General features: G+C 46.5%; 1 protein-coding gene across 3 annotated transcripts in view; it reads right to left on the bottom strand.

Moving 5' to 3' along the window:
- The window catches only part of LOC144151406 (uncharacterized), a 103591-nt gene that overhangs the window by 51147 nt on the left and 30960 nt on the right, over positions 1 to 21484 (bottom strand). For 2 of the 3 annotated variants that reach the window (XM_077682446.1, XM_077682448.1), the window contains 5 exons: positions 20181 to 20490; positions 10990 to 11118; positions 7578 to 7707; positions 5243 to 5275; positions 1599 to 1718 (listed from right to left, as the gene is read on the bottom strand). In XM_077682446.1, the coding sequence (XP_077538572.1) occupies positions 1599 to 1718; positions 5243 to 5275; positions 7578 to 7707; positions 10990 to 11118; positions 20181 to 20490 (722 nt within the window). The remainder of the gene's footprint in view (positions 1 to 1598; positions 1719 to 5242; positions 5276 to 7577; positions 7708 to 10989; positions 11119 to 20180; positions 20491 to 21484) is intronic. The other variant, XM_077682447.1, reaches the window with a different exon arrangement.

Below are 21484 nucleotides of genomic sequence, written 5' to 3'. Positions count from 1 at the left end.
AGATTTCACTGACTTCATATCCGTCACGGAAATGACGCCAGTACAACGAAGCAAGCGGCCTGTAAAGGGTGCACACCTGCACACAGGGTTTTCATCCGGGGAAGCAACCTTTAGTACTAAAAAGTACGTTACACTTAGGGTTGTTCGTTTTCGGGTTTTATAGTTTACGAAAGTGTTTTATGCCGGGACATACCAAGATTTCACTGACGTCATATCTGTCACGGCATTACATCTTTGCCGAAGTGACCGGACAGCAGTCGCTCGCTCGCCAAGCACACCCTCAAGACAGCCGCCGACCCGCAGATCAAGCTCAGCTGTAGATTTCGCTGCACATTAACTTTCCTGTTTTACCTATTCCTATGACAGAGGAATCAAGCACACTTTCTTTGTTTGTTTCTCTCTAATTGCAATCATGTGTGCGCGTCATTTCCTCGTATCTTGGCTGGTAACCTCCTTCATTGTTGCTGGGAGAGCCTGACCATGTTTTTCTGCCCCCACAGGTTTTTGTAACACTGACGCTGTCTTCTAAAGCCGACATGCGCCGGACTGTTTATTCATAGAAAAAAATTAACCCTAAACAAAAAGCGGCGATTTCATAGAATGGAGGGACAGCAGCTCAAGGGAGAGCTAATGATAGAGTAAGCAACTCCGATGTTTCCCTCAAGGTGGAAGGTGATTACTTTACGTGGCGCTGCTTCTTGTTTCGGTCGCCGCTCAAGCGATCACCTTCAAATAACATCATGACTGTACAGCCGGCCAAATTTTTAGCAATATCACGGGAGCATCGACCGATGCCTGGGTGAGCGCCTTATCACGGTAGAAAGCGGCAAACGAGCGAGAGTACATCGCATGCGCAGAACGATCCCGCCAGTGCAACCGTCGTCTGCTAGGCTGTTCCCGCAAGCACGACACAACCCCTTCCCCTGATAATCAGCCCGCTATCTTGATTGCCTGAGCGGTGACATTAATTTTGCGTGCTCTTTGTTCACACAAGGCGGCTGATAACCAGCGGAAAGGGGCTGCGTCGTGCCTGCGGGAACAGCCTAGCAGACGACGGTTGCACTGGCGGGATCGTTCTGCGCATGCGATGTACTCTCGCTCGTTTGCCGCTTTCTACCGTGATAAGGTGCTGACCCACGCATCGGTCGACGCTCCCGTGATATTACTAAAAAATTTGTCCGGCTGTGCGTGGCCAAGACCACGGGTTAGGATGATCCCGGCGCCAACATAAAGCCGTAGTGCAGCTGTAGGAATTTCTCGAATTTTGTTTTGGTAGAACTCCAAAACGATTGATTGCGCCAGAAACGTACACACAAAAAAGGTTAATATAAGTGCAAATATAAGCATAAAGCACACAAATGTTACTGTTCTGAAGTCCTGTTTACTTCAGTGGCCCCGCAAGTTCAAACCTAGATTCATGTTCGTAAGTGAAAAACGAATGTCTGAGAGCACACATCCATATTTACATCTCGTTGAAGGTTGACAAATGTGGAGACAAAACATGCGTGTTCAAGTACGGTATTCTGGTTTGCGGTGAATTCGTTCTTGGGTATAAAAACACACAAGAGGAACGGAACACCCACGACGAGGACACTTACGTTTTCTGGAAGAAAGCGGCTTCATGCGCCCGAGCACCACCTCTTCCGTTGTAGACGCTGTCTCATTGGCTTCCGTTGTGTTCTCGAACACAGCATACGGAGCCGTCGTGTTCTCTGACGCTAGACAGAAGGAAGGACGACGCATCATGTTTTACTGGGGGTCAAATACGACCTGTAACCGCTCAACCTACAACCTACATGCGCTATGGATTGTTTACATCGATTTTCTTTACAGTTGCTGGTAATGCTGACAGTAACGGCGCAGGGTAATGAGGACACAGAGAGAGATCGACATGAAAGGGTCGACCACCCACGGTTCCTGCTGATGTTGCACAGTCAGTACTCACAAACTAGATACTGAATTGCGCTAAGTATACAGGCGAATACAACGCTAAAAGGACTGGGACGAGGCACAAACTTGCAACTGTTTAATTAAAAAGATGGCAGAAACTGGGGACCCCTAAATATACACACAAGAGCGACACTCTGCACTTGCACAGTAAAACTGATAAAACCTAAAACCAAAACACGAAGGTGCAGAAACAGATCTGCTCAGACGACCACGAAACACAAGAACACTGGTAGGAAAATGTGGGAGTGTCTGCCTGCACTATCTTATCGTTCTTGTCATGGTGGCTCTCTCCGAATGAATTTTCGTTCCTCACCAGTAAGCAGGATTGACGGCGTGCTAACGCTTGCTGGTTACTGGTGAGGAACGAAATTCATTCGGAGAGAGCCACCATGACAAGAACGATAAGATAGTTTGCGCAAGTTTGCGCCTCGTCCCAGTCCTTATAGCGTCCTATTGGTCTGTATACGTAGCGCAGTTCAGTATGAAGCATCACCAACTAGACCCATTCTACGTCCTTTAGTAGTCAGAAAGTTTGAGAAAAATGCCACAGCAGGTGATTCGAGTCGAAGGCCAGACGATATACTAATGGAATTAGTATAGAAAATGTGCCACAATTCATGCGCTGAACACTAGCCATCTAGAAGATTGAAATAATCCGGAGGCGGGTATCAGCATGTACCATTGTGCCTATGTGATATATTCAAATGATGGACCGTATTGCTATAGCTGAAGCCCAGTAGCAAGCTTGTGAAATATGGCGTAACATACACTCATGCATACGAGTCGGCAATGAAAAGGGCATCTCTTGCTATGTTTGTGAAAAATGTTGCCCAGACATTGTGCCGCTTATGCAAATTTTCCGACCCCCCCAACCAACGTGAACGCACAGACACCTGCGTGTGCAGTTTTTTTTTTTTTCAGAGTGTCTGTACAGACAAGCACACGCATTTTAAAAGCACATTTTTACCCACACTTTGATATTTCCCCTTGACTTCTTACAGCTCAGCCGTGCTCTCACTTTTCAAGAGGGTGCGGTACAGTGTGCCAGGGAGGGAAACAGTGGTGCAAAGCCAGGATTCCGTTTCTTCTTGAATGGAACCAGGCGCAAACGTAACAGGACGCAGAAAGGAGTACACAGGACAAGCGCTGGTGGCCTCGGGGGAAGGGGGGGGGGGGGGGGCGTGTTTATCCTAGTTTCTCTGTGAACTACTCCCACTTAAACGAAAAACTGAGCACCTCTGAAGCACTTCTTATAAGTTGTGAATGCGAGTACAAGTATATTTACGCATAAATAAGTATTAAAGACTGCATTGTTCAATCTATAGATAAATGAAAGAAAAGTGGGAAGGTTTTAGATGCGGGCCTTGCGAAGCGTAATCTTTTGATGTAAAGTTTCCGGATACTTTAACCTGGTGCCTAGTTACGTTTATGCCTGCCTATTTATTTTCTTTTAAACGTAATCAACTCATTGCAATTAGACCTCAATTCAGCACCTACCCATTACTAAGATAACCCCTACATAGTTATCTTCTGTCCGTAGATTTCTTCTAAATCTTTAATGAGAAAAGTACATCCAGCCTTTTCCTGTTGTCAGCAGCGACGTTCACGCTGAAACATGGCATAGCAAAAATACAGCGCTCAAATTACTTGCAGCGCACAGCATTTTGGTACCCACTACTGCAGTTTGACGGTAGCGTTGTCCTCGTTACCAACCGAAATATGGTGGAACCGAAGACAGAGAGAAAACAGAGAAAAGTGTGGGGAAAGTGTTAGGCCGAGGGCGGCATGCCGAGACGGTGCAATACGCTCCTCGGCGACGACGCATGACGGAAGTGTGAGGGGTAGGCAGTGAGACATGCTGGGCGGTGGCGTCGCGCTGCGAGAGGACGCCATAGCAGCGCGTGCCTTCGTGCGCTTGACGATGACGCGTTCACTTCTTCAGACGCAGTTCCCCTTCGCTTCCCGAGCCACAGATTGCGATCACTTCCTGAGACCCAGTTCACTACGACGACACAGAGGCTTGCCATCACTGACATTTGCGCGGATGTTCAAAGATTTACAACATGCTCGTCGGTCACGACGCGCTACTAAATAACGGCAGAGTACGGCGTGTCACCGTGCGTGCGCTGTTCACAAGATCACTCCCTGAGATGCAGCAGTTATTCGGCATGACCCAAAAGACTGCAGTTCGCGCTGCGCGAAAATTTCGCATTAGGGGGTATATAATCGTTACCCATTTTTTAGCGCAGAAATGAAACCAACACGTTTTACGAAGCACCGTGAAACGTTGTCTACATACCTGCTTCATCTTGTGTTTGCTCTGAAAAAAAAGCCACACATCAGACAACAACTTCGAAAAACATAGAAAACGAACGAGTCAACAAACCGCTCAACAACTACATGTTATAAAACCACGATTGCGACCCCCCGCGGTGACTCAGTGGCTATGGCGTTGTGCTGCAGAGCCAAAGGTCCCGGGTTCGATCTTGGCCGCGGTGGCGGCTTTTCTGATGGAGGCGAAACGTGAGAACGCCTGTGTGTCTAGATTTAGACGCACGTAGCTGGTCAAACCTGGAGCCCTCAACTACGGCGCGCCTCATCGACCAAGTGGAGGTTCGGCGCGTTAAACCCGACATTCAAACCCACGCTTGGGACGATACGCCTCTGGCACATGCTACAGATACACGGAAGTCGCCTTATCCAAGTTAAGGATATCCCATACTCACGCAAACACAATTGCGTCTATCTGCTAATGGGAGGTGTAGCAGGCGTGTAGAGGGCCTATCCGTAATTCCCATTTTGATTCACTGAAAAGCACTCGACACAACGACGTAAGCACTTACAAAAGCTCTACAGACAACATATACCACTCTGCCTACCTGTCGTTCATTCGCCGATGAAATGATTTCTTTTCAGAGCAGTTTAAGCACTTGTAAGAGACTAAATTTTTATAGCTAATATCATATCATGCGTAATCGTAAACTGGCCCTGTACACCGGCGAGATACATTTTCGTTTAATACATTTCAGTTTTATTTTCATAAACCGATTTTAGTATTTATCTTTACACCAATTTTATTTAACCACGTTGTGGTGTTCGTTACCTTCGTTGGCCTTGAGCCATGAGGACCCATAACTATCAGCAGAAATTACAGCCGTAATTATTCAGTCCGTTAACGTGCAATATCAGTCCCTCGCTTCTCTAAAATAACGCGACTTCACATCTAATGGGAAAAACTTACAATAGGCTTATCTTACAACAGTAGATAAGGGTGAGTAAAATTGGCACTCACCTTCTCTTCCCTCCTGTGAGACAGACGCTACAGCTGCAGAAATTGTAATGAGTTTCAGTAAGTGCTGCAATGCAGCCGTGACTTAATCGAACAACTGCCAGATATCAATAACTTTGAGCGAATAGCAGAAAAGTGAGTATGAATTTGAGCAAGTAACTGCAAAATTTGCTTAACCTGGCACTGATACCAGAGAAATGAGAATGACTCAGAGGAGAACTAAGAAACTCCGAAATTTCAAGAACACAACAATTAGAACTGCGTTTTAAAAAAATGAAATACCTCAGCGAAAAACTGCAAACTCGGAATGGCTGTGAACGGAGAATTCGAAGCCTTAATGAGTTGGGGCGAAAAATGCGAAATTTGAAAGGCTACTTTCTACATTCAGAGGTACTTAGGTTCAAACTAAACTTGTTTAATGGCAGTTATTGGGTGAAAACCAATCCAAATTCTTCATTTAACTAGAGATGTGAAGCAAGTGCTCAACTGAACCCTCAATGCACCGATGAAAAATGGGGGCGGAAGAAGTTCTTGATATTTATATTGGTTTTGATGCGGACGGCAAGAGGAGAGCGAGCGCCTCTTTTGGGTCACACTGTTACAACGGGAACACTAAGATGGCCCCGTACCTTAGTTACTGTTGAATTTATTTATACACTAAGATGGCCCGATACCTTAGTTACTGTTGAATTTATTTCTACACTAAGATTGCCCCATACCTCAGTTACTGTTGAATTTATTTCTACACAAAGATTGCCCCATACCTCAGTTACTGTTGAATTTATTTCTACACTAAGATGGCCACATACCTTAGTTACCCTTGAATTTATTTCTACACTAAGATTGCCCGATACCTTAGTTACTGTTGAATTTATTTCTACACTAAGATTGCCCCATACCTCAGTTACTGTTGAATTTATTTCTACACTAAGATGGCCACATACCTTAGTTACCCTTGAATTTATTTCTACACTAAGATTGCCCGATACCTTAGTTACTGTTGAATTTATTTCTACACTAAGATTGCCCCATACCTCAGTTACTGTTGATTTTATTAATACACTTAGATGGCTGCATAACTTAGTTACTGTTGAATTTATTTCCACACTAAGATGGCCCCATACCTTAGTTACTGTTGAATTTATTTCTACACTAAGATTGCCCCATACCTCAGTTACTGTTGAATTTATTTCTACACTAAGATTGCCCCATACCTCAGTTACTGTTGAATTTATTTCTACACTAAGATGGCCACATACCTTAGTTACCCTTGAATTTATTTCTACACTAAGATTGCCCGATACCTTAGTTACTGTTGAATTTATTTCTACACTAAGATTGCCCCATACCTCAGTTACTGTTGAATTTATTTCTACACTAAGATGGCCACATACCTTAGTTACCCTTGAATTTATTTCCACACTACGATGGCCCCATACCTTAGTTACTGTTGAATTTATTTCTACACTAAGATTGCCCCATACCTCAGTTACTGTTGATTTTATTAATACACTTAGATGGCTGCATAACTTAGTTACTGTTGAATTTATTTATACACTAAGATGGCCCGATACCTTAGTTACTGTTGAATTTATTTCTACACTAAGATTGCCCCATACCTCAGTTACTGTTGATTTTATTAATACACTTAGATGGCTGCATAACTTAGTTACTGTTGAATTTATTTATACACTAAGATGGCCCCATACCTTAGTTACTGTTGAATTTATTTATACACTAAGATGGCCCGATAGCTTAGTTACTGTTGAATTTATTTTTAGGCTAAGATGGCCCCATACCTCAGTTGCTCTTGAATTTATTTATACACTAAGATGGCCGAATACCTTAGTTACTGTTGAATATATTTCTAACAGCAGCCGCCAACCCATGCAGGTCGGCAGGTGAGGTACATACCTGTATTGCTTCTAATTGCCTACCCTAACACCTGCAGTGTGCAATAAACCTTGCATGTTTCGAAATCCCTCTTGGCGGCCTTTTGATTGAGAAAAGTTGTGTGTAATCTTCCTTACTCATTTACAAACTCACGAGTGCTAACAGTGCTGCGCTCTAGGCGGACTCACTAATAATCACTTGCCATCATCACTTCCCTGCATCCTTTTTTGTTCTGCACGAAGGAGTTTTCGGGCATTAGGGAGCCAGTTGTGCCAGCAACATGATTTTTTAATGGGTTTGTTTTATGTAGCGATTGTCCTATCACAAAAGTAAACTAAACCTGACGTCAATGTTTGTTTTCTGTTTTTTTTTTTTTGGAGGGAGGGAGGAGTGTGTTGGGAATGGCTCCTTCGTTTTAGCAAAATCAAAGTAGCAGCACTCATACCAAGGCTGTTGACAACGGCCCGGAAACGAGGGAAAGATTTGATTCCTTTCGGTGTCTCGCATACGGGCTCGTGTTCGTCGAAGTTGACGGCGTAGACTGCTGCGCAGGTCAATCCGTGCACGGTAGATACCTGGGAGAGGACACAGGAGTCCATACTCACTTACTATTCACAACGATGTGAATAATACAAATGCAAGAAAATTAAGTAATCACATTGGGCTCCGAAGTAGGGGTGGTTCACGAAAGAAGAAAACAGAAGGGGTGCTTTTGGTTTTGAGCGTGCTCGACTGCCAAATCTCACCGAGAAAGATTTACGTTCATAAAGTGTTAAGGATAATATACCTGAAGGTGAAATAACTAATAATACGCCACGGCGAAGCGTCTCTTGCTGACCAAATTTACGAAGCTGAGCGAAAAGAAGACTAGATCTCTGAATGGCCCAATTTTCAACGCTAGTGCACCGGCAGTCACGGTCAAAATTCGCGTTAAATTTGAATGTTCCCAGTAATTGTTTGGCCCAAGTTTACGATTCGAATCGCAGCAGGGTTAAGATTTCCTCCCGGTATCTCAGGTGCCTGCGAGCAGACACAATTTGTAATGCTTAAGCTTGGGTGTTCCACCGCAGCAAACGAAAAAAGCAAGCTCTTAAAGGTGACTCACCTTATGGCATTCCTATGGAACATTATAATTCAGAACCCACGGGCTTAAAAACCATCGTGTGCAGATACAAAATGTTTAACAGCTACGTAAAAGCGTTCCTACCGGCCTAGTTTACTGCTTTAAGAAATACACGATTTCTTTACTGAAATAAAAACTAAACCAGACACGTATTGTGGTTTATCTACGTTTCGCTCGATGGCGCTGGCTGCCTAGAAAGCGAGTGTTATTTCTTCACTTCAGTTCAGAAGTGACACTGTCACTTCAGGAAGAAGCTCGGGGCGGGGCGCACCCAGCCCGGGCTCAGATATGGCTGCATGTAAATAGTTCTTCGCTTCATGTAAATATATCGCTACCTTAACACATGGTTCCTGTCATCTGCCGCCACGTTACAATATTTCCAAAATAAGTCAACTAGGCCGTTCGGACTATTTTCATGGATCTGCAAAACTTTTCCTACCGGTGCACGACGGTTTTTAAACCCATGGGAGCAAGACCCATAGGAACATTAACAGGTGAGTCCCCCTTAATCCCCGAAGTGTTGAGCATGGCTTTTATACTTAATTGTTAACTCTATAGTTCTGCTGAAATTTTAAGGTGGTGTTTATTTACTCCCTCCTCAGGTTTTACCGCGGTTATACAGCTTTATGTTATCCAACGCTTGAGATCAGTAGACAGCAAATACTGCGAACATTAGGCGGCAACCGGAAGAGCATTGTCTTGTGCGTTCATCGAGAACAGAGAAACCGGCAGCTATTATTGCTTTTCCTGCTGTATTCTCTTATTCCCTCGCCGGTTATAATTAGGTGGTACCGGCAGGCGCCTATACCTTTTTACTCAATATGTAGGTTCTTTTAAAGGGGCCGTGGAGCCAAAATACAACTTCGTTCAGTTCGAACGAAATAGCTTTTGGTAAATCACTCAGCTCATTCAAGCCATGAAAGACGCTTATTAACCGAAAGAAAGCAAGTAATATTGAAAACTTTCAAATTTGGCTTTGCAGTGACTTCATATCGACCAAATTTAGGGAAATCCCCAAGGTGGAGTAAGTTTCTGCGAGGGAAAGTTTGACATCTACCTAGACAAGGACGAATTTTTCTTCAACTGCGAAGTATCTGAGGAAGCTGTATAGCTTTCCTTTGTAGCCGTATGGCTGCATTCAGGTGGATGTCAAACTTTCCCTTGCAGTGACTTAATATGGGCAGGAGTAACGCTATAATGGCCAGCACTATATACATAGTTACCGGCGTGGTAGATTCAGTGATGCCACCAAATAGAATTGTCGGCCCCACTACAATCGCCCAGTCATATGCTTCTTGGTGGTGACTTAGGTCAGCGACCATCAGTTACACAAAGGAGATCCTGTATAAAGAGTTTTATACTAATATATACTACAGGGAAGTGTGGCACTGCAATCGCGGGTCGCCGAAGGCGGCGCCATTGCAGCTAGCGACGTTCCCCGCCTACTTGGCTTGGCTATCCATATGGCTTCCTTTTTGTCTCGAAGTCAAAAGGGTAGCATTTTTTTCTTGTTTATCCTGCATGGAACTTCTAAATAATCACTGATAAATAAATCTTTTCGGAGCTTCAAGTTCATAATAATAAAACAAATTTGATGAACATTGTACAATAATATTGTTGCTTTTTTGCAGCCAGAGCCAAATTTTCAGCCTGTTCATGAGCCATGCAAAGGACAAGTGGAACGTGCCTGCCCGGTACATGACGGAACGCTCGCTGAAGCGTAGCTCACCTAGATAGCGGCACCAGATTTCCCTCTAGTGTATATTAGTATGGAACTATGATTCTGTGGCGTTATGAAAAAATTGATATATATATATATATATATATAGGAAGAAATGCCGGCAGTCTACAACGCCAAAGAAGGCATAGGGGAATGGTTAGAATATTTTTTTTACCGTTAGTGACGTTACATTATTATTTATTATTATTAATTACGGGAGAAAGAAAGAAAGAAAAAAAAAGAAAAACACGCGCCCAGAGTGGGGACCGAACCCACGCCTTTCGATTAGATCTCGAATGCCTTACCATATATATATATATATATATATATATATATATATATATATATATATATATATATATATATATATATATATATATATATATATATATATAATAGTAGAACTTTGAAGATGGTAGAGAACACAAGAGAAGAAAAACTTCGAACAAGGTAAAAGCACGATTGTGGCCTACGTTTCAGCAAAGAGAACTTGCTTTCCTCAGGAAAGCAAGTTCCTGAGGAAAGCAAGTTTTCTTTGCTGAAACGTAGGCCACAATCGTGCTTTTACCTTGCTCAAAGTTTTTCTTCTCTTATATATATATATATATATATATATATATATATATATATATATATATATATATATATATATATATATATATATATATATTATGTAGATGTCGCAAGAGATGTTCTTAATAGCAAATCAGAAACCAATTCTTTTTTTACAATACCCTAGGTGCGCCAGAAAGCAAGAAACCATGGTGCACTAATTAGTCTGTACTGTTTCCCTATCGTATGCTTTACGGCCCTGATGTCACTTGACAACTCAATTTGAATTAAGAATAGAGCGCAGTATAGAATAAAAGAAATGCGTGCCGCCCTTGGCGTGATAGACTGAGTATTGATTTCAGGTTTCCGAAGCACTACATAATGCGATATGTCGCCTAGGGCGTAACGATGTTTGCTGGCTTCAACCGGCGCAGAGCATGCACTTTTGGCGCGGAAACTGACCAGCTTGTGCTCGATGTCATTCACAGTGTCGAAAGTGATGACGGCACCAGGCTTGACTCGGTACGACGACCGCCCGGCAAGAGACGTCTTAATTTCCGACCAGCTGTCGGTACGCTCAGGCGTGCACGTCTGAAAAGAAAGGCGAAGAAAGTAAGGCGATAAAGACGGCATTGACCGAGCCAGTGAAAAACCGTACTAGCGGGTCACGACACGTGGTGTGTAAGAAAAAGGTCACGTGGTTGGAGGTACAAACAAGCTGGAATGCTCTTTTCTCTCTTTTATGCCCCTGCCAAGTGCAAAAAAGCGCTTGCGTTCAGAATACTTTTGCCTATTTCGAAGTGTTCTTTTCGTGTCTAGATATGGGAACACTAAGATTACCATTCCGCCTGCGATTCAAGTGCAGGCCTGTGTTCCCGCGTTAACAGCTTGGTTAGGCCCACTATCCTTTCCCCAACTGGACTGTTTGATCTGATTGTTAAATTTCAGTCTGTTTCATGCCGGCTGGAATCTGAACATACTTTATACTCCTTAGTCCAGGTTCTGTTTTATTATTTTTTGCACATTCAAGGTGGCTCATTCAGGGCTTACTGCACAAGCACTTGAAAAAATTCGTGGGGTTGTTCAATGTTGAAAACAGTATTATCGCTTGTGCTCAGCAACGCAGATGTGAAAGGAGAAGCTGTCAACTGAAAAAACTGGTTGATTCCTCTGTCGTAGGAATCGGTAAAACACAAAAGGGAAATGTGCAGAGAACTCTTCAGCTGAGCATGATTTGCGGGTCGGCGGCTGCCTTGTGGGTGTGCTTGGCGAGCGACGTCCTGCTGGCGGGTCGCTTCGGTAGAGGTGTACTGGCGTCATTTCTGTGACGGATATGACGTAAGTGAAATCCTGGTGTGTCCCGGCATAAAACAGTTTGGTGTTAAAATATAAAACACGAAAAAGAACAACCCTTAGAATAACGTACCCTTTCAAACTAAAGGTTGATCCCCCACAGGAAGACCCTGTGTGCCGGGGTGCACCCTTTACAGGCCGCTTGCTTCGTTGTATTGGCGTCACTTCCGTAACGGATATGACGTCAGCCAAATCTTCGTGTATCCGGGAGTAAAACACTCAGTATCATCCTCTTCGAATCTGCAGCGTCACGGTAGTCTGTCTGCGCCCATTTAGTGAGAAAACAAAGCTTTGAAGCGTTGGGAAGTCGCCGCGGTCACTACTTGAAAGACACTTTCGGAGAACGTGTCGCTGGGAGTGTTGGTTTCGGTTTAGGAACACACTGAGCAGCGCAAATAAACAACACACAAGAAAGCGCCTGTCCGCCTCGTCTTTCTTGTGTGTTATTTGTTTGCGCTATTCAGTATGTTTCTAGACAGTACCCGGAACCGCGGTCACTTTTGCGGAATGCAAAAATGCGTCCGAATCACAGGAACAGCAACTGCAGTAAAAAAGGCGAGTAAAGGGAGTAGTATAATGACTGCGGGTGACACGTGGGACGCAGAAGTCAGCCATACGCACCGGTACTCGGAGATGAGGCAAAAAAAAATTCGTTTTTTTTTTTTTTTGCCGTCTAAGATGTTTGACGCGTAATTCAGTACATTGCGAACTGCCTTTTCTCTCCATTGAATTGGGACGCGAAAATATTGGCAGTGGTCAGTGGCTTTTGGGCCCCAACGGGCAGGGTCAAATCTCCCGCGACGGGCAAGCGCTCCGCGAACGAATGTCCACACTGGATTCTTAAAATAGCGCGCCGGTCAGTTCGAAGTGCTTTGATTTTCTTAAAAAGCAAAAAAAATTGTGGTTGACCCCTCTTTCATAGGAATCGTTAAAACACGAAAGGGAAAGGTGCCTTCAAAGGAGCAGTTGAATGTTGAAAGAACTCCATGTGCAAAAGGTTCGCGAGCCTGACCCTGCGAGACGAAGTGACGCCGACACGCAAGAAACAAAAAAAAAAATAACCGGTTTATTCCGCGACAACAAAACCAAAAATGGCATGCACAGAAACAGCAGCTTGAAACACATAGCGGTCACGGGAACAACGCGACATCGGAGGGTGCTTCAATTCACGCGCGTCCGCCGTATACGAAGTCGCTTAAGGTCCCTGAAAGAACTAAGGTAGCGCCAACTGCTCCCTCCTTCTCCGCTGCCCTCCTCTTTTTTCTCTCCCCTCACCCGCGGCGCCGCCGTCCCTTTAACTCCGCGGCGGGGCCGCCATATTTGTTGGCCACTTGAGAGCAGACGCCCTCGCTACGCTTCAGGGCGCTCGCTGCAGTTTGCTCTTGTTTTCGCGCCGAAATCGCTCTTTGGTAGCATTTATAGGATTTCTAGAGCCCCGTTAATTTCTAGAGGATAGGATTTCTAGAGCCCCGTCTAGAGTTAATTAATCATGCAATACGTTTTTTCACCGGGCGCGGTCGTTTACAGCCGTTATTAATGGAGGCGCCTGGACAGAATTGTTTTGTGCTGGGATATATTCTGGCAGATTTGTACATTGCACTAACACAGGGATACACCCGAAAGAAATTCGAAAGAGGACCAATGTCACGATGATTATCAAGAGAAAACAATAAATCACAAAAATGAATTGGTGCCAGCAAATAGATATTTTATTGGAACAAACGTCCGTAATGACGTCGTGCAGGTGGCTTGTGCTGCTGACGTGGCTTCCCGTGAGAAAAAATGTTGGGAGTGGCATTTGGGTTTAGTTTTTTTAACGTCAAGCTTCTCCAATATCCGTTGCTCAAATTGATCCGTGAAATAATCCTATTGAGAAGGGAAAAAAAAATGTCGCCACCGAGTTTGAGATGCGCCACAAACACTCCGCAAATATAGGCAATAATGCATTGCAGAAGGGAGTTAGTGACTGTTCTACCGTAGCATGGTCAAATTCGTGTTCGCGCATCTGCTCAGTGCCGCGTCCGCTCAACTCGCTACACTAAACCCGTTTAGCAAGCGCTTTGCTGGACAAAAATACGTCTGCTGAAAATAATATAGTCGCCCAGTGTGTTTTGGTTCAAATCGCAATGACTGAATACGCTGCGCCATTGACTACTAAGATGAAGTAAGCGCGCACACTGCAAATGTACGGCATCGCGTGTAATGCAAACGTAAGTCGTAATTAACGTTCCTCTGTGCATACACGGAAGAAAGGGCGTACAGCCGTTACGGTGCGAATATGCATTTGAAGTGCTCATTCAAACGTGCGCGAATTTAATAAAGCGATAACAGAAATTGCGCATCAAACGTACGTCAACGGCGCGGTCACTATATTAGCTGACCTTAAATTGTTTTACCTAGCCGCATTTTTTTTTTCTCGCAACAGCCTCAATTTGCGCCGCACCGACCAAGCCCATATTACGCAGCAAATCACTCCGATGTCATAACATCGGAATTATAATACCACCCGGGTAGCTAACACACAAAACATGACTTTACGCCAAAAAGAGCGTACACGCACTCGGAACGCACATGGTCAGACGCAAGCTGCTGTCGGCCAAAACAAGCATGAATTCAGGTGAACAATTCTCGCGTCACGAAACCCTTACGACAACTGACTGAACATGCTACGCCGCTGATATTGATGCTGGAAGTTAAGCGCGCACATGACAAATACACGGCCTCTTATCCAAACCAAAGCTTACGACGGGACGAACTCGGCGCTGCGCGCAATGCCTACTCAGAACAAAGCGTGGACGACGGTCGCGAAGGGAATACGCATTTCTTCGTAAGTGACCGCTCAAGCTCGCGCAGAATTTAACAGAGCAAGAACAAGCATTCAGAAACTTACCTCGCAAAAGAGTGATGATAGCGTCGGCCTGAAGTATGCCCGTTCAAATCTATGCAACCAAACTTTTCTCCTTTCTGCGTCGCGTTTCCCGGACGGAATAACGAAGTCTTGTGCCCTGCCTGACGATATTCGCGCTGCCTAAGGCACAACACATCGACACCGAGAAGCAACCTAAAACGACACCGGTGCGACATTTTTTCGAAACGAGCAGCTAATTCTTACTTTGCTATTAGCTGGCGCCTACGATAAAGCCGGTACTGAAGCACGGTGGCGACGGTGGCTCGGAAGCCAGCAATGGCGTCGCAGCGGCGGCGTTGCGCAATGTCCCAGCCGGAGAGGCATCGGCGAGGCGACCCGGCGGCGGAGCAAAAAAAACAAAACCACGTGACTTTTCCCTTGGCCAATGGCGCGCGGCGTTCGCCGGCGAAAAAGAAAATGGCAAAAAACGAAGTAAGAGAGGAGCGCGGGCGAGGGCGAAAGGCGGCGAGATCTAAAGATGGCGCTACCTTAGTAATTTTAGGGACCTTAAAGTCGCTGGCATCGAGGCGCCAACTGGCGGTGCTCATTAGCGTCATGATGCAATACTTCGCTTCGCCTCTCCTAGACGGCCGCACCATCTGAATGAGTCATAGGGAAGGATATAAGGCGTGTTCGTAGAGCTATTCAAGTTCATGGCGCAGTTGGCAGAGCACCTCGTACCTCCCGTTGCGGCGACAAAGAGAGAGAGAGAGTGCGGCGAGAGGCGGGAGAGTTCGTGGGCTCGAATCCCGGCGCCGCCGCGTCAATTGCACTTTTTCTGGCGACGTCATATCCGAGACGGATATTACGTCAGTGAGATCTTGGTGTACCCCGGAATACAACACTTTCGTGTTAAAACAAATTAGCCGGCCGTAGAATTTATATGGTTGGAATTACCCAGCGGTGATGTTTCTGTTTCATTCCGAGGCACAAATTAAACAAATTGGAGTAGACTGAAGGCGCAGTCCAAAGGAGTGCACAAAGGTACCGTGTCTTATCCGCCGGAAGTGTCAACTTCATTTGCGGTGGGAGCGGCTGTGTCGCGTTGGACGGACGGCACACTCCCTCCCCTTCTTTCGCACTTACTCTGGTGCAGCGCTGTGCCCTCTTCGCTTCTCCACTGCCTTAATGAGTGAGTGATTTATTGAATTAGAAAGTGGAAAAGAAGTGGACTGGGAATATTTTCCCGCTGCTTTAATGCAGCTGTGGGCACCGACGCCCCTCTACTCTGCAACCTCACCCGCGCCTCGGATGCTCCCGTCCTGTCTATTGGAGGTGAGCGCGACCACGGGCGGCGCTGCGAAGCGCGTCACCATGACGTCGGCTTAGGAATTCTCGCATTTGTCGTCTGCTTCAATCGGGCTCGCTCTCCGGGGATGTTTCTTTGCGCTCGGTTGACTTTTGATACTTGACCGCACCAGATTTTGTTTGTGCGCAACTTTTTATCATAATAAAAGACTTACATCTGCATACACTAGCTAGGGGCGTGATTTAAAGTATAGTTTTTATACCGCTACGGAAGAAACGTTCCTGGCGTCGCGCCATTCCTTGCGAAGCCGGTCCTTTGTGGAGCGCGAAGAGTCTGAGCTATGCGTCATCTCCCGTATCCAGCCATCTTTCGAACAAAGGGAACAGTCAGCTGCTAACAACCGACAACAGCGAAAATGCAAGACCAAAACAAACTTCCAGGCCGAATTCTGGGCTGTCGGCTTTGGCAGAAGGCATTAGGACTCCAGGTAATTCTATGTGAGGTTTAACAGCTTTTGCAACCTTGCCGATAGCTAGAAAGCATTGTATTGTCGGGAAGCGCAAATTAACACGAGGAAAGAGAAGAGAACAACAACGTAGAGAAGACGAAGCGCTTCGTCTTGTCTATGTTGTTGTTCTCTTCTCTGTCCTCGTGTTAATTTGCAATTCCCGCCAATGCAATGCATTACCAACTCACCCAAGCTTCCGCTCTCAAAAGTATTGTATCACATCACTTTACTTTGTCATGGCATGAATGTACGCCGACATGCACTATGGGCCGCAAAAAAAATGTAGGTCGAGTTCCAAATAACCTGCTGTGTTTATAGGCGCGTGCTGGTTTTATGCCAGGATTATAACCAGTACGGAGTCTTATTGAGCATAACGATTCACGTATACGGTAAAAATACAGTACCACCATGTTTGTTCAGACTTGGAAGCATATTTCGGTGCATTTCCCACAGCCATATCTTCACATATTCAGATATGAGTTACAGTAAAACTGCACACAAGCGGAGGAGCAGGAGGAGGAGGAGAAAACTTTAACTAGCAGTGAAATCGAGCTGAATAGTGGACGGGGTCCTCAGTCCTAGACAAGAGAGTAGAATAATGTTGTTCAATTTATAGAACGCCATCCTGAGTACGCCATGTTGCAACTGTGTGATCCCACCGCTGCCACCAGTTGTTGCAACCGAGTGGGGGCACCCGATCCGAGCTCCGTGGCCTCCGACATACGAGTGGTAGCGTGTATGACGCGAGCGGCCAGCCGCTGTTGCAGCCATGAAGTCCAGAAGCCGTAGTCTAACGTAACTGTTTACTACATAGCGAGAGGTGAGCCGAAGCCAAAGAACAATGCCCCGACGGGCGAGGTTACAATACAGGACTCGAGCAGAGTGACAGCATGGATTCGCTGCTCTAACAGGAATGGATTACAGCGCTTGGGCAGCTTATTTATACCCAAAATCGGTAACGGTCAAAACGCCAACAAGCGGCAACACGCCACGAACGTCACAGACACACACAACGCTCTTCCCAGAGTTCGTGAGTCGTCGGTAGCCTCGGAGCACGTTGAGTCCGAGAGAGGGGAGAGAGGAGGACTCCGCTGAGATCGCGGGGCCTCTGTGTCCTTGAACAAGTCTCGGCGCGCCTCTGGCAACCGCGAAGCGCATTGAAAGCGAGGCGTCTGGCCCGGCTTGTCGAAACTTGAATAATGAGTCACCGACATGGTGGCGCCTGACGGCTGAAAGGCGCACGCAATGGCTTCGCCGCACAGCCGAGGAGTTATGCGGGAAAGTACGGCGGCGCTGGCCGATCCGTAAAAGCCAGCAATCGTCCTTCACGCCCGAAAGGCTTGTAAAACAATAAAGAGCTGCTTGTACATATTCATCGGTATCTATTCTAGTTGTACTATAAACCGGCACATATACTATTTATTGCGTTCGTTAGCCAGTATATAAATCCTTCAACACCGTGGTCATGTCGCAACTGTGCGGGTTAAGAGTCGGTTCGTTATGATAACGATGGTTACGATTGAAATTCAGGGCACAAAGGCCGCCTTAGAGTACTCTGGACAACATTATCTGCGCCGTTTCGCAGTAGCAGTAGCAGTAGCAGAAACATATTCATTGCATTTGCATGTGAAGGAACAACGCACGCTGCGGATATGCACCTTCTTGCACGCAGCCATAAAGAAAGCCAATTCTTGAATAAGGTACTGTATGCCTTACAGCCTTATGAAAATATCCCCACGAACGTTGTGAGCCTCCCAAAGACCCCCAAACTTCCTAATAATAAGTTTGTGATGGTGCAGAAATATTAATGCGTTGGACACAAGACAAACGTCCCCATCGCTGGGGACAGCCGTCTGAGCGCCGCAGCTCGAGCATCGAACATATGTGCACATTAGAGTTTGCCAATTTCGTGTCCGTGCGTGTACAACAAGAAAATAGTACCGTTTGATGGGCAATGGCTAACCGTTTGATGGGCAATGGCTTAAGAGGGCAGTCAATACATGGATTTTAATGGGGGCCGGGTGGGGGAATCTTCGCAACTACGTTTAAACCGCAATTGCACATTAGGCGGGTAAGTATTAACGAAGTTTGACAGTTTGACTGTAATGCAAGGACGAGCGCCCACGCCCCACCCTCCGCCCCACTACCTCGCGCCTCGGCTGCTGCACGTCCCGCCCTCTCCCTACCCTAACTTCACCACCGGGCGCGTTCTGTGTGCGCACATTTCGTGATTCGGGTGCCGCTCCGTGGGAAGGGATTTGGAGAATGCATACACAGGTAAACAGCGTCGCTTTAAAAAATTGGCCACGTATCTGCTCCTTTCCTCGCAAATGTCGACAAAAGACGACAGTCTTTGTCGACATTTGCCAAGTAAAGGACCCCCTTTGCTTTTCCGCTCACCTCTCATGCTGTCCCTCTTTTGTCGCGCTCGTCCCAAGGTAAACACGCTAAAGGTTTGCGCAGGTGAATTTAAATTCACCGTGTTCCACTGCTCCAGGCCGGGTGCCTCGACGCCAGCGCTGCCGTACGGCGGGTGCGCGCGTGAATCGAGGCGCCCTACTACAACGTTTATAGAACCACGTTGCCCTAGTCCACATGCGTTCCAAGCAGAACGTGGAACCTATCGAGTGGAACCTTTCGTAACTGTTGCCGCTTGAATTCTTAAAATGCCGCTAGAAGCTATAGTGGTGCGGGTGACAGCAGGCGACAGTGTGATTTTTTTTCTGCCGTAGATGTAGCACTATTTCATTTCGCAAAAATCAAGCATCTATGATTTTTTTTATAAAGGGATACTGTAAATATCCCTTGTGTATTGATTTTCCTTCTTATATTTGCGTAATGTCTTGTTCTTGTTCAACAATGTTGACAAGTATGAACATATAAACAGGACTTAGCCGTTTTGGATTGTGCTTTGAGTATATAAGACTATTGCAGAGACTTCGTTTCACTTTGGCCGGGTGGCTGAATCGACTCACGGACACAGACAGACAGACCAAAATTTTGTCGACCCCAGCCCATGCCGGCCTTAGGGGAAACGAGGCAACCCATGACGTCGCTCGAGGACTCACGATCCGAACGGGCCGCAGCCTCTTCCCCTACCATGGGGCCAGATCCGCCAGGCTGACAGGCTGACAACGTCCACCAGGCTGACAACATTCCACGATATTGCCACTTATTACCGCCTCGCTCGCCGTAAATATACCCCCGCACATCCAGAACTCACCCATTCACAAGAACGTACCTGGCGACTCCTGCAAACCAACACTCTCCCTTGCAAGGCAATACTTTACCACATTCATCCCTCCCTGTACCCGTTACCTAACTTCCCCGCGTGTGGTATCTGTTACAGTTCCCCACTGTATGTGGGGCTGCCCTCTTGACCCCTTCTCTTCAATAACCTCTGAAGACCAGTGGGAAGGATCGCTGGGTAGCTCTGACCCGCGAGTACAAGCCTCACTCGTGGACAGAGCTGATAATGTCGCCGCCAGACTTGTGCCGGCGGCCAGCCCGCTCCTTTAACCTATTTTCGCTTAATAAATGTTTATCTCTCTGGGTGTAAGTAGGCCATGAAAGACTATCGTCTTTAAAAGCTCTGTGCGGCTGATCAAAGATCCGAGATTGCGCTCCAAATATACCTCCTGGTACGGGACCATGCGGACGTCCATGCAAGGCGTTCCTGGACCGGCCTTGGCACCGTCCACGTGGAATAGGAAGGCTGCCAGGCTGACAGAGAAGCAGAATAGCGGGGCCACTTCCTTCGCAGGGTCGAAAACGGCGTTCTCCAACCGCCGAAGGATGCGCGCCGTCTCCTCAAGGGACAGTCCGGGTCCGCTGCCCGACACGGAAGCGTGCGCCGACGATGGGAAGTGGACAGCGCAGTTGTCGGCGCCGTTCGTATCACCAGGCGCTGCGAAGTGGCTCTCGAGGACGAGCACGTCAGCCGACCTGAAAGTAAACGGGCCGGACGAGCTTCGCTACAACTTGTACCAGCACCTTTTTAAAGCGAAAGCTTTCTTAGTGGGGCCGACGGCGTGCTGTCAAAAAACAAGCGTTTCCCTATGGAGCAGTTAATGGATCAAAAAGATCTGATAAGATCTCTGGACACACGGCGCGTGCGCGAAACCGGGCTTCCACAGTGTGAAAACGGGTTACTTGAAAATTGCGAAAAAGGAGCGCTTCTGGATAATACAATACACGAATTGATCATGAAGAAGGAGTACAATGGTAGACGGTTATTTTATAAACCGTGCATCGGAGTGTAGATTTAGATCGTTCGTAGATGCGGTTACTTAGTGCGCGAAAAATCGTCGCATGGGTTCCTTCTTCGTTGGCGGTATGGGTCTTTGAAGGTTTGCAAATCGATTTAGCGCACTTTCAGGGAAGGTTCGACGCACATTTAGCATTTGTGCTTCTCTCAAATTTCTTTTGGAAGGGATAAGATAATTTTTTTTGATTGGACAATTGCACTGGTCTGTTGAAAACATCTTCCGCCGTGGTACTGCACTCGCACATTGGTAAGCCACGGAGATTCAGTGGCATGATAGGAAAAAAAATTGCTAGGGCTTAGCTCACCTAATCTCGGATATGCAAAGCAAAAGACTGGCCTAGCTAGTCTGGTTGAGTCTTGGGTTCGCTTCGTTAACCTTTGATGTAGCTGTATTGCCGACCACGGCTCAAAGCCTTTCGGTCCCGTGCAGGCGCGGCCTCGCTTTAAATCTCTGCGAACGCGGCGTTCCTCTTTCACTGCGAACGCGGCGCAAGATGAGTCACATAGCCCGAGATGACCAAGCTCCGCATGCGTGGGAGGCTGCGGATTTGGTCAGCTGCCGATCAGCTGAGCGGCCGCTCCCGTCACGTCCGCCTGCCGCTACGTGAGCAGAACGACCCGAAAATGGAGCCTTGTGCGCAGCTCCGACAACGGGCCCGGCTAATGCCCCTA

Source organism: Haemaphysalis longicornis, unplaced genomic scaffold (assembly GCF_048455015.1).
Source record: "Haemaphysalis longicornis isolate Haplotype H1 unplaced genomic scaffold, Haemaphysalis longicornis Haplotype H1 scaffold_9, whole genome shotgun sequence".
In the NCBI taxonomy this organism is placed as follows: Eukaryota; Metazoa; Arthropoda; class Arachnida; order Ixodida; family Ixodidae; genus Haemaphysalis; species Haemaphysalis longicornis.
This window is presented reverse-complemented; position numbering and strand designations above follow the sequence as displayed.